Here is a 12,500-nt window from a genome sequence, read left to right on the forward strand (position 1 = left end):
GGTGTGTGTGTGTGTGTGTGTGTGTGTGTGTGTGTGTATGTGTGTGTGTGTTGGGGGGGGGGGGGTTAGGGTTCAGTATTCACATTCAACCTGTCCACAAAACAGAACAGACAACTACACACGCGCATGCCATGCCCACGTGATTATCAGCTTTGTCTTTCCCGCTCTCCCACTGTCTTCCTTCTTCCCCCTTCTCCACACGAATGCGCCGATCCTCGCCTCTAACGAACGCACTTGACAAAGTCTGTGATGTAGCGATAGACAGAGTCGAATGCGAGGTAGAAACGCGACAGCAGGTGGTAGTGCGTCTCCTTGAAGTCCTCGTCCAGATCTTGCATCTCCGGCGATGAGTCGATGCGGTGGTCGAACAACTGCAACACACATACACACAGATGCGCAAATGAGCGCGCAATTGCAATCACGCATCGGGATAGACACACACACACACACACACACACACACACACACACACACACACACACCACACACACACACACACACACACGCACGCACACACACACGCACACATGCACACATGCGTACGCTTCAAGTGGTGCACATGCAACGAGCACAGACAGGCTCACCTCGATGCTGTTGAAGTAGGAAAAGTCCAGCACAATGTGTTGATACTTGACCTAAAACCAAAGTGGATAGTGGGCACGCTTGTTGGTGAGAAGTGAAATGGCTGAAATGGCTGCGACACCCATGCACACAAGTCAACATATGCAAGCACACACACACACCATACACAAGAACACAAACAAACTGGAACACACAGACACACACCTGGTCGTCGCGATCCCTGAGGTAGAACACATCGGGGATGGCTTCTGCAAGACGCAGCAGCTCCGCGATGATGGCATTGCCACGGCTTGTCTGAACCGACAACACGAGGATGTGATGGGCCATGCATGACACACGAACAAAACACAAACACCAAACCACAGACATGAGCGACATGTCAACAACAGCAGTGGCTGAAGCGAAAGCACTCATGCGGCCAAGATGACACACACACACACACACACACATGTACAGACAGGCACACACACACACACACACGCACACACTTGCACAGACATGTATGCACGATCGTGCACTCCCCAACCCCCCCCCCCCTCAACACACACCCACACACACACACTCGCGCACATGTACGCACCAGCCGCAGCAGCGTCTGCCCGCACTGGTTGCGTTCATGGAGGAGGTCCATCTCTGGCGGTGTTTGTGTGGCGAAAATAGATTGAAAACTTTCACCATTTCTCCGCAAATCGCACAGCCAAACCAACAGCTGGCGGTGACGCAAAGTCGTCACAGCACCCCCACCACAGCACCACCTCAACTCCTCCTTGTCCTCCTTTGTTTTGCGAGAGGACACAGTGAAGGAGAGAAGAATGGGGCGGCCGCTGCTGTGGTCGGCGATCTACCTCTTCGCTTTCGCCTTTGCCACCGTCATTGCCTGCAGCGAAACAGCACAAGCGGCAGCCGATGAGAAGGTGTGTGTGTGTGTGTGTGTGTGTGTGTGTGTGTGTGTGTGTGTGTGTGTGTGTGTGTGTGTGTGTGTGTGTGTGTGTGTGCGTGTGTGTGTGCGTGTGTGTGTGTGTGTGTGTGTGTGTGTGTGTGTGTGTGTGTGTGTGTGTGTGTGTGTGTGTGTGTGTGTGTGGAAATGGACTGGTTGTTTAAACCTACGTGCGACTTTGTGCATTTTGTCTGCCTGCGCGCTTTTCCCAATGCGCTGGACACGAGTGCTCACACGTGCTTGTATCCACTCCCATCCCTCCACTCACCCCACATCCACACCCGTCCCTCCACTCACCCCACAACTACAACAGCTGCCTCTGTGTGGGCACGTGGACACGACGCTGGCGCAGCTCGAAACGACCTTGACGCGCCATGGCGTGCCATTCACCACGTCCACGCAGCAGCAGCAGCAGCAGCCACGGACAGCAGACAGCAATGCCACGGCGCGCTCCGTGCACGCAAATCGTCCAGCAGTCTTAATTGACCTGTCATCCATCCAGGACATGATGCGCGCGTTTGGGTGTCCAGCAACCGCAACACGCAACGCCGTGACGCACACCACCGTGACGCACACCACCAAGGAGCACACCACCAAGGAGCAGACAACCCGTAATCCAACACCGTCGCCCAACGCCACAGCCGAATCTGAGACCATAATCAATCCACAGCTGGCACATGCACAGGAACACCAGCAACGCCGCGAGCTCTTGCGGCTGCAGACTCGTAGTCGTGAGCGACGTGCGAGCACACCGTCACAATCAGGAGCGTGCACACTGGCCAGCATCCTCAGCGACACGTGTGCCGCTGGTACCGATAACATCACCCTGACCATCACGTTTGATGGCAGCGAGCAGATCAACGGCACCATCGACAACTTCCCGCTGCTCAGGATCTCCGCCAACATCGCCACGCTCATCCTCAGGGGCACGGTGCACGAGCCGCAGCTGCAGTGGGTGCTGGACAACGGCAACTGGGACGCATGTTTCTTCTTCATCTTGGAGGGCCTGCAGTTTGACACCTTCCGCCTGAGTACGCTGCATCGGTTCCTGAGCCTGCGGGGTGTCCGCCTCCAACGCACCGCCATGCTCCAGGCCGTGGACACGCACAACTTCCCGCAGGCGGGGCAGATCCGCCGGCTTGACATCCATAACACCTCCCTGGCCACCATCCCATCCCTCGCCAACTTCACGTCCCTGCAGGTCCTGGACATGTACGACAACCGCATTCGACACGTGAGCAAGGATGCCTTTGCCGGCCTGACGGCCCTCAGCAACCTGTTTATGGACGGTAACCTCATATCCCGCATCGATCGCGGTGCATTTGCGGAAGCAACAGCGCTGACGGAGCTGGTGCTGAGTGACAACGACATCACGGCCGTCCCCGAAGGCCTGCTGCATCCCCTCATGCGGCTCACCGTGCTCAAGCTCCAGCACAATCCAATGCGCGAGCTGGACCCGGACGTGTTTGGCAGCCTCACATCCATCCGTCTCCTTGTCCTCAGCAGCACCCTCATCACCAGCCTGCCCACCGGCATCTTCGCTGCCGCCACCCGCCTCACCGACCTCGACCTTGCACACAACCTGCTCACGTCCCTGCCCGAGACCATCTTCTCTGGCCTGTCGCTGCTGGACGAGGTGCAGCTGTTCAGCAATCGCCTGACATCCCTGCCACCACAGCTGTTCAGGGAGCAGACGGCCCTCACACGCCTCTCGCTCGACCACAACCGAATCAAGTACCTGCCCCCCTCGCTCTTCGACACGTGCAGCGAGCTCCGCTTCGTTATCTGCAGCAACAACGGGCTGCAGACCATCCCGCCCCGCCTGTTCCCCAACAGCCCGCACATGGTGCGCATTAACTTCGCCAACAACGCGCTGCGCGCTGTGGACGGCCTCTTTGACGGCTCGGCGCTGTCCGCGCTGGTTGCGCTCGACCTGGAGGGAAACCGGTTGACACAGCTGCACATTCCCACCCCGCTCCCGTCACTGCGCAGCCTCATCCTCAGCCGCAACCCGGTACAGCACGTCCCAAACACGAAGATGGTGCCGGAGCTTGGGGAGCTGCGCATGCAGGGCCACCACATCAAGCGCCTGGACCTCACCCCGCTGCTGAGCCTGCAGCGCATTGGCACGCTGGATGTGAGCGCCGCTGGTCACGTCCACAGCACTGCCATGCTGGACGCTGCTGCCGTGAGTGTGTCCCCGGCCCTCCACGCCCTGAGCGCCACCAACGTGGACCTGAGCAGCGTGCTCGGTGTGCTGCAACAGCTGCCGTCGCTTCAGCTGCACGAGCTCGGCGTTGGCTGGCCCGGCGCCGACGAGACCACGCTGCCAGTCTCGCTGCTGTGCCACGTGCTGGCAGACGACGTGGATGTGCTGCGGCTCCCGCGTGTCAACCACGCATCCATTGAGCTGTGCTCCGACAAGCGGTTTGACACCGTTCAGCTGCAGGGCAACGGGCACCTGCGCTCCGTCAACATCCCCACGACACTCAAGGAGCTCAATGTGTCCGATTGCACGCAGCTCACGTCCATCACGGTGCCGTTTGTCGACATCCTGGACATCAGCAACACGCGCGTGCAACTGAATGCGGCGCTGTGCACGCGCTGGGGACGGCGCATCCTGTTTGCCCGCAACCTGGACCCGGTGTTTGTTGACTTGCAGTACGCCCTGTCTGCTATGGGCACGTGCCTGGACAACGTCGACATCCTCGACCTCTCCGGCAATGCGTGGCTCGACAGCCCACAGGAGGTGAACCGGGTGGTGAGCAACGACATTGCGCTGTCGGACCTGCTGTTCATCACGGCCAACTTCTTCACCATCCGCTCGCGGCCGACCCCGCCCATCCTGCAGCTGCAGTCGTCGCCCGTCGACTGCGCCATTGCTGTCTCCAACCAAGAGCTGCGGCGCCGTACAGACACCGCCATTGTGTCAAACGAGATTGTCTACTCCTTCCACTGCACGTGTGCGCGCGGATACAAGATGACATCGGGTGGGCGGTGCGTGGTGGACAACCCAGATGTTGCGGGCATCGCTGCTGGTTCTGTCATTGGCGGCCTTGCCCTTGGCTTGCTCATGGCGTGGTTGTCACGCCGCTACCGTGGCCTGACCAAGCGCATCGACCTGCAGGAGCAGCTGCTAGTGGAACGAGATGAAGAGGTGATGGCGCTGAAGAAGGCGTGGGAGATTGAGTACGATGAGCTGAGACTGGTTGAGCGTGTGGCTGCGGGTGCGTTTGGCGTGGTGTTCAAGGCGGAGTGGGACACAGTCACAGTGGCGGTGAAGGTGTTGCAGCAAGCCGTCATGGCATTTGACGAGAGCACGGTGCTTGAGTTTGAGAAGGAGGTGGAGTTTCTGCAGCGGACACGGCACCCGCACGTGGTGCGGTTCTTTGGCGCGGGCACAGATCCCAACGGCAGCCCGTTCCTGGTGCTGGAGTTTGTTGCTCTGGGGTCACTCAAGGACCTGTTGGGGAAGGACTTGGAGGGGGTGCTGAGGGAGATGGAACAACATGCTGGTGATGACAATCATGATGTGGTTCTCAGAGCCAGCAGGGATGGTGCTGATTGGGTGTGGGCGCTGAAGACACGTTTGCTCCGCGACATTGCCAGTGGCATGGCCTTTATCCACAGCCTGGATCAAGTACACAGGTGCGTGTAAGGGGAGAGTGGTGTGTGTGTGTGTGTGTGTGTGTGTGTGTGTGTGTGTGTGTGTGTGTGTGTGTGTGTGTGTGTGTGTGTGTGTGTGTTTGTGCGTTGGCGTATGTGGGTGGTTGGGTGTGTGCGCGTGTGTGTGTGAGTGAGTGAGTGTACATGCATGTGCCTGTGTGTTTGGGTGCAGGCACGTGCCTCTTGCAGATCGCCCATCCTAGCCTCACCCCTCTCATCAACACCACATCCGCAGAGACCTGAAGAGTGGCAATGTGCTGGTAAACTCAAAGCTGCGCGCCAAGATTACCGACTTTGGGTCCATTCGCCAATGCCTGACGCGTGGCCGCGGTGGAAGTGTGCATGCAGGCAACGAAGCACAGCGAGCTGGTCTCCTTTCCAGCTCAGACGAAGCTGGTGATCTGCAGTACTCGCGCCAGGCCGGGCTGACCACGCAGATGAACCTGACGATGACGGCTGGCGTGGGCACGCCGCTGTACATGGCACCCGAGGCGATTGTTGGTGACAAGTACAACGCCAAAGCAGACGTGTTCAGCTTTGGCGTGCTGATGTGGGAGGTGGCGACCCAACGTGTGCCTGACTTGATTGAGCAGGAGAAAGGCAGTGACTTCAGAGGACCCCTGCTCCCCGCACTCGCAGAGCTGCTGCTTGAAGGCAAACGCCTTCGGTTCGAAGATCACGGTGCGTGTGTGTGTGTGTGTGTGTGTGTCTGTGTGTGTGTCTGTGTTTGTGTGTGTGTGTGTCTGTGTCTGTGTGTCTGTGTGTGAGTGTCTGTGTGTCTGTGTGTCTGTGAGTGTGCGCGTGTGTGTGTGTGTGTGTGTGTGTGTGTGTGTGTGTGTGCGTGTGTGTGTGCATCCTTGCCATCGTGCGCTTGCACATTCACTGACCAACTTTCTGCACATGTGCATACAATCCTTGAGCAGATGGTGTGCCGGAGTGGTTCCAGACGCTCACCAGCAAGTGTGTCCACGAAGATCCACAGCGACGGCCGACATTTGCCGAGCTGGAGGCACATCACCTGAATGCCTGACATTGTGTTTGTATCTGTGTGTGTGTGTGTGTGTGTGTGTGTGTGTGTGTGTGTGTCTGTCTATCTGTCTATCTGTCTATCTGTCTGCCTGTGTCTGTGCCTGCATGTTACTCTGCCTGCCTGTGTTATGTTACTAGCTCGTGGTCTGTCTATCTGTCTATCTGTCTATCTGTCTGTCTGTGTCTGTACGTCTATCTGTCTGCCTGTGTCTGTGCCTGCATGTTACTCTGCCTGCCTGTGTTATGTTACTAGCTCGTGCGTGTGTGTATGTTTCGCCTGTGCGATTAGCTGACTGATGCCTTGCTTGTGATCGACCCTGCCTGTCCCAATAGGAGCATCATTGTACCGTTACAAATGAACACTTTTGTTTATTGAAGCAGTGGAGAAGGGTGAGGGAACGGCAAGTGACGCGAAGGGGCAGCAATGTAACGATGTCAAAGATAGGGAACTCGATCCGGACGTTGTCCTCCAGGAACAGAGCAAACAAACGAACCGACAGACGAACAATTCAAGCACACATGCGCACACACACCAACACACAAACACACACACACACACAAACACACACACACACACACAAACACAAAAACACACACACACACAAACACACAAACACAAAACACACACAAACCAATCAATCCAACCCCAACTCCCGTCTTTTCCTCTCAGCAAATGAGGCAAGTGTCGACACAGTTGCTGAGAGTGAGGGTGTCAGGGTTGCCACGCACGCAGACGCAGTCGCCGGTGGCAAGAAGGCCGTGGCAGTCGAGGGATGTGAGTGCGTTGTTCTGCACATCAAGGTTGCCCGTGATGTTGGCGATGCCGCTGAGGTCAATGCTCTCCAGGTTGTTGTTGTCGACGTTGAGGGTGCCCTCGATGAAGGTGAGCTGGCCAAAGTTGATGCTAGTCAGGGCGTTGTTGCTCAGGTGCAGGTCTTTGTCAAACGTGGCACCCGGCACGCCAACGCCGGCGATGCTGCCAAAGTTGATGCTGGTGAGCGCAGAGTCGGTAATGCTGAAGGTGTCGATGCGGCCGGCGACGCCGCGGAAGTTGACGCCCACGAGAGCGGTGTCGTCGATGGCGAGCGAGCGAATGGCAGTCACCGAGCCAAAGTCGACCGTGGTCAGGTGCGGGTTGTTGGACAAGTCAATCTCACCGCCAGTCGTGTCGTCACCGCTGGTTTCACCGATGCGCGCCACGTTCTTGAAGTTGATCTCGGTGACGGCCGTGTCGCGAATGGTCACGTCGCCGCCAATGGCGGTGACTGCGCCAAAGTCGACAGCGGTGACCTTGCCCGCACCGCGGAGGTTGAGGTCGCCTGTCACCGTGCGCAGGTTTGCAAGATTGACGCTGGTCAGGCCCGTGGCGTCACGGAGGTCCAGATCGCCCTCGAACGACGTCAGCGCACCAAAGTCGATGGCCGTGAGCGTGCTGACCCGCGACAGGTCCAGCACTCCGCCCACGCGCTCCACGTTGGCAAAGTCGAGGCTGGAGAGCGCCGTGCTGCGCAGGGACACGGCACCGCCAATGTGTGTGGCGGACGCGATGTTGAGGGACACAAGGCTGTCGATGCTGCTGGCGCTGAGGGTACCGCCGATTCGCGTCACGCTGGGGAGATCGAGATTAGTCAGGGCAGTGCTGCGCACGTCCACGTCGCCGTGCACGGCAGCGAGAGCGGGGAAGGCGATGGAGGTGAGTGAGGGCGTGGAGGCAAGCCGCACGTCACCGCCAACACTGACGAGCTTGGGGAAAGCAACGCCGGTTAGGCCCGTGTTGGAGAGGACGAGGTTTCCGCCCACCACCTCGAGGGCGCTGGCGTCGATGGTGGTGAGGCCAGTCACGCCAAACGCCTGCAGATTCCCCGTGATGTTGGTGAGGCTGGCAATGTTGACGGAGGTGACCTGGGTGCCGGTGAGCTGCAGGTTGCTGATGGCGGTGAGGGAGCGCAGGTCGAGCGCGGTGAGGGAGCCCAGGCCCGATGGCTCAAACCGCCCGCCGAGGTGGGCCAGGCTGGACAGCTCCATGGAGGTGAGCGCCGTGCTCAAGAGCACGATGTTGCCGCCTACAAAGGTGAGGGACCCGGCGTTAACGGCGGCGAGGACGGGCTGCTGGAAGGGCATGAACGTGCCGGCCTCAAGATGGCGGCCGATGCGGGTGAGGCTGGGCAGGTCCAGGGTGGTGATGAATGTGTCGCGGAGGTTCAGGTCCTGCCCAACCTCCTGCAATGCGGGGAGGTCGATGGCGGTGACGGACGTGGCCTGCAGAGAGATGATGCCACTGACGGTTGCGAGGCTGGGCAGGGCGAGAGCGGTGAGCTGGGTGCGGGACAGGTCGAGGTGGCCGTCGATGGACTTGAGGGCGTTGAAGTTGATGGACTCGAGCGTGGCCATGCCGCGGAAGTCGCCTGGGATGGCCTGCACGCTGCCAAAGTCCATGGTGGTGAAGAGGGAGTGGGCGAGATTGAGCGTGCCCTGGATGGCGGTGAGGGCGCCAAAGTTGACGGCTGCGGATGCCTGGATGAAGCTGAGGTCGATAGCGTCGCCGACGCTCTCGAGGTTGCCAAAGTCAATGGTGGTGGGCACGGTGAAGCTGAGGGTGAGCGCGTGGCCGATGCTGGTGAGGGCCGGTGCTTCGATGGAGGTGAGGGTGGTGATGCGGCTGATATCGAGGGCGCCGCCGACAGACTGGAGCTGACCAAGGCTGACTTGCGTAAGCTCGTTGCCTCTGAGGGCGAGGTGGCCTCCGATGGCCGTGAGGCTGCCAAAGTCGATAGTGCTGATTTCGTTGTTTGCGAGGTTGACTGCGCCACCAATCACCAGGACGCCCTCGAACACGACCGACTGCAGCCTACCGCGGACAATGCCGTTGTTGTACGAGTTGATGTTGCCGCGAATGGACTGCACAGCCCCGAAGCGCAGCCGGGTTGTGTCCTGTGCCATGGTGATGGAGCCAATCACGCGCTCAAGCGCATAAAACTCCTCGCAGCAGCACTCGGTGACGTCGATGACCGCGGACACGCCGGAGTTCCTCACGGCTGCGCGGGACTCTGAATCGTTGCAGTTGAGCGACGGGTATTGTTCTTGCGGAACTGTATTTGGGAACAGCGTTACAGGGTTCGGGTCATCGTCATCGTCGGCGTTGTTGTTATGGTTGTTGTTGTTGTTGTTGTTGTTGTTGTTTCCACCTTGGCTGTTTTTGGAGCCTCCAGCACCGTTGTTACGGCCACCGCCACCGACAGAGGTCACTGCCACGGGCACGGCAATCAAGATGACAACGACGGCCACGGCAGCTGCGATGAGCAGTGCTTTCTGATGCTTGGTCCAGAACGAAGCGCCAGCACCATAGGTATGGCTATGGAACGACGAGGACACCTTCGTGCTGGTTGTTGGCGGGTGCTCGCCATCGAACGCCGGGTTGCTGAACAGCGCGTACGTGGCCTCATCAACGTTTCCTCCCTCGTCCACCACGGACACACCTCCACCATGGTCGAGGTGAAGCAGTGACCGCTCACTGTCGTCCTCCATCCTGACGCGATTGTTGGAGGGAAGGGAAGAAGGGAAGCGGCTGGCTCGGCGTTGGGCTTAGGGGTGAGTGCGTGGGTGAGTGCGTGGGTGAGTGCGTGGGTGAGTGCGTGGGTGAGTGCGTGGGTGAGTGCGTGAGTGCGTTGGCGGCTAGGGAGAAGCCTGGAAAAGCAGGGAGGGTGGGGGCTGGCGTCCCTGCGTGCGTGGGTGCGTGAGGCAGTGTCTGACAGTGGCGGCAAGCTGGAAGGAGAGTGCTGAGCACGCAAGTCCTCAACAGGACAGCTGGGACGATGCGCGACTTTTGTTTGCGAGGCGTGTGTGGGGCCTGCAGAGGATTGAGGAAGCCTTGCCGCAATTTTCAGTTTGTTTGGTTTTGAGGGGCCAGGGAACAAAGGTGCTTTGTTATACAATTCGATGCATGAAATACGGGAGCTGTTGCTCTGCATTGTGTGGGAAACGTGCATTACTTTACCATCGTATGATGATGAGTCAACCGCACGTCTGCGAGAAGTGTTGCCGCGGTAAGCCAGCAAAGCAAGCAAGATGAACAGAGAAACTGTCGAGTGAGCAGCAACATGATGTTGAGCGAGATGAATGCGATGTGTGATGGGAGGCAAGGTGATGGGAGGAGAGGCGTGTGCGTATGAGAGGAGGGCGGGAAGAGCACCAATGCACTCGAAGGAGAGTCCATTTCCTTACACGACCTTTGCCTGCCCCTTAACACAGATGGCACGTTCCGGCGGTCTGCACGGGCACAGCGTCAGTTCCTGTCAAGAACAGCGACAGACACGCTCAAGGTTATCACGGATGTGCTTGATTGCTTGGTTGGACCTGTGCGCCGGCCACAGGCTGTTGCTATTGTTGTTTGGTTAGTGCTGCTGTTGCTGAAACTCCATCGTGAATGCTGCTCCTGTTGACGCAAGCCCACAGCTGATCCCTGTTGTGTGTGCATTTGCGTTTCTGTGTGTCTGCAGAAATATGCGCTGCATCGGCATGTTGTGAAGCGGGCGTCTGCAGCCTTGCAGCGGCAGTCGAGCGAGATTACCCGCAGCATGGCTGCCATGACCACATCCGTTGTCCTCAGCCCAAGTGCGTTTGTGTGTGTGTGTGTGTGTGTGTGCGTGTGTGTGTGTGTTCGTTTGTGTGTGCGTGTGTGTGTGCGTGCGTGCGTGTGTGTGTGTGTGTGTGTGTGTGTGTGTGTGTGTGTGTGTGCGTGTGTGTGCGTGTGTGTGTTCGTTTGTAGCTTTGGGGTGGCGTGAGCTGTGGTTTTGGTGTTGCCGCTGTGCGCCGTCGGTGTCCTCGCTCTGAGGTTTCATCATCTCCTCTCGACACACTGGCCAGCAAAGGCCCTTTTTGTTCTGCGCCTCACCTTCTTGGCTTTCAATGATGGCTGCAGCTGTGTCGACACAGGTAAAGGGCGACCCCCACGAGATGATGCACGTTCCCAAGACGGGAGAAGAGAGCGCAGCCAACTGGATCAACCTCTCATCAGAAACGTATCGTGTGTGTGTGTGCGTGTGTGTGTGTGTGTGTGTGTGTGTGTGTGTGTGTGTGTGTGTGTGTGTGTGTGTGTGTGTGTGTGTGTGTGTGTGTGTGCGTGTGCCAACGTGCGCCTGCATGTGTGTCGTGCAAATACCGATGTTCAGTTGACCATCGCTGTCACCGTGCTGCGCGCTGCAGGTTTGCTGAGAAGCTACAACGGCTGGACAACATCAAGGCCGAGATATCTCACATCAAACAGCGCATGAACGCGTGCGTCGCTTTGAACACCGCTGTACCCTGTCTGCTGGAGACTCACACACGTCAGGCACACGTCGAGCACGAATTCACTCGTTTCCACACGAGCACACACACACACACATACACACACAGACCTTGACTACGCGCTTACTCATTCACACACACACGCACACATCATGCACTGCAGGAAGGAGCACGAGATTGGGCTGCGGCGGGCGCTGCTGCGGAAGATTGAGGCCAGCGCACGCATGACACACGTGCGCGAATACCGAAACGCCTGCATCACTGCCGTGCACGGAGGTGTGTGTGTGTATGTTTGCATCGACTTGCTACACGTGTGTGCATGTGCTTGCATTGCTGTTTGGGGTGCACTCGACCTCACGCCGTTCGTGACTGCAGACGAGCAAGCGGCGGAGATGCAGCGCAAACGCATCAGCGACGCAACAGATCGCATTGCTCGCCTCAAACGTCTCTGCCAAACATACAAACGTGGGTGTGACGGGCTGTCAGGTCGTGTCGCGTGCTACCACTTGCTTGTGCGCGCTCTTTGTTGGTTTTTGGTGTCATACCAACATGCACACACACACATGTACATGTACGCGCCGCTGTGCCCTGCAGGACTGCTGCCTGCGCTCGATTCGCTGCTGGTGGTTGACAGCAACGATGAACAGGAGCAGGGGGAGACACTGCGTGAATTCTCAAGCAGGTGACGTGTCGTGATGGTGCTGTTCGGTGCTGTTGTGCTTGGTGTTCGATGCCCTTGCTTGTGCCTGCGCTGACTGTCCGTGCTGCCCGTGCCCACTGCGCCGCCGCCGCCGCCTCCACGTCTTAGGATGACGGAGGAGTTTGAGCAGGCGAAAGCATCCGATGGGCGCCCGCACGAGCACGCCATCATGCATCTCATCGACCAGTCGTTCCAGGTTTGTAGGTGTGTGTGTATGTGTGTGTGTATGTGTGTGTATGTGTGTGTATGTGTGTGTGTCGGGCAATACCTGTTTCGTTATGTATTCGGCATCATACACTC

The 12,500-nt window shown here is 58.3% G+C and overlaps 4 protein-coding genes across 4 annotated transcripts in view; 2 read left to right on the forward strand and 2 right to left on the reverse strand.

Annotated features, from left to right (window-relative positions):
* PTSG_09277 (uncharacterized protein) overlaps positions 1-1,249 on the reverse strand; it is a 3,154-nt gene extending 1,905 nt beyond the window's left edge. The window contains exons 1-4 of the mRNA XM_004989477.1: positions 1,163-1,249; positions 787-876; positions 585-635; positions 235-371 (exon numbers count right to left, since the gene is read on the reverse strand). Coding sequence (XP_004989534.1) covers positions 235-371; positions 585-635; positions 787-876; positions 1,163-1,213 — 329 coding nt within the window. The 5' untranslated portion in view covers positions 1,214-1,249. The remainder of the gene's footprint in view (positions 1-234; positions 372-584; positions 636-786; positions 877-1,162) is intronic.
* A 23-nt stretch (positions 1,250-1,272) lies between these two features.
* PTSG_09278 (TKL/DICTY4 protein kinase) lies at positions 1,273-6,215 on the forward strand (the record flags this gene model as incomplete). The annotated part of the gene is made up of 4 exons (XM_004989478.1): positions 1,273-1,496; positions 1,833-5,167; positions 5,421-5,866; positions 6,109-6,215. Exons 1-4 carry the CDS (start codon positions 1,395-1,397, stop codon positions 6,213-6,215), a joined length of 3,990 nt encoding a protein of 1,329 aa, XP_004989535.1. The 5' UTR covers positions 1,273-1,394.
* Positions 6,216-6,571: 356 nt separating this feature from the next.
* On the reverse strand, positions 6,572-9,843 carry PTSG_09279 (uncharacterized protein). The gene has a single exon (XM_004989479.1). The coding sequence runs from the start codon at positions 9,737-9,739 to the stop codon at positions 6,881-6,883; it is 2,859 nt and encodes a 952-aa protein (XP_004989536.1). The 5' UTR covers positions 9,740-9,843; the 3' UTR covers positions 6,572-6,880.
* Positions 9,844-10,193: 350 nt separating this feature from the next.
* The window catches only part of PTSG_09280 (uncharacterized protein), a 4,487-nt gene continuing 2,180 nt past the window's right edge, over positions 10,194-12,500 (forward strand). Inside the window, exons 1-9 of the mRNA XM_004989480.1 lie at positions 10,194-10,257; positions 10,463-10,533; positions 10,711-10,825; positions 11,133-11,232; positions 11,417-11,488; positions 11,664-11,776; positions 11,876-11,965; positions 12,095-12,182; positions 12,309-12,396. Coding sequence (XP_004989537.1) covers positions 10,215-10,257; positions 10,463-10,533; positions 10,711-10,825; positions 11,133-11,232; positions 11,417-11,488; positions 11,664-11,776; positions 11,876-11,965; positions 12,095-12,182; positions 12,309-12,396 — 780 coding nt within the window. The 5' untranslated portion in view covers positions 10,194-10,214. The remainder of the gene's footprint in view (positions 10,258-10,462; positions 10,534-10,710; positions 10,826-11,132; positions 11,233-11,416; positions 11,489-11,663; positions 11,777-11,875; positions 11,966-12,094; positions 12,183-12,308; positions 12,397-12,500) is intronic.

The sequence above is a fragment of the Salpingoeca rosetta genome, assembly GCF_000188695.1.
Source record: "Salpingoeca rosetta unplaced genomic scaffold supercont1.29, whole genome shotgun sequence".
NCBI lineage: Eukaryota > Choanoflagellata > Craspedida > Salpingoecidae > Salpingoeca > Salpingoeca rosetta.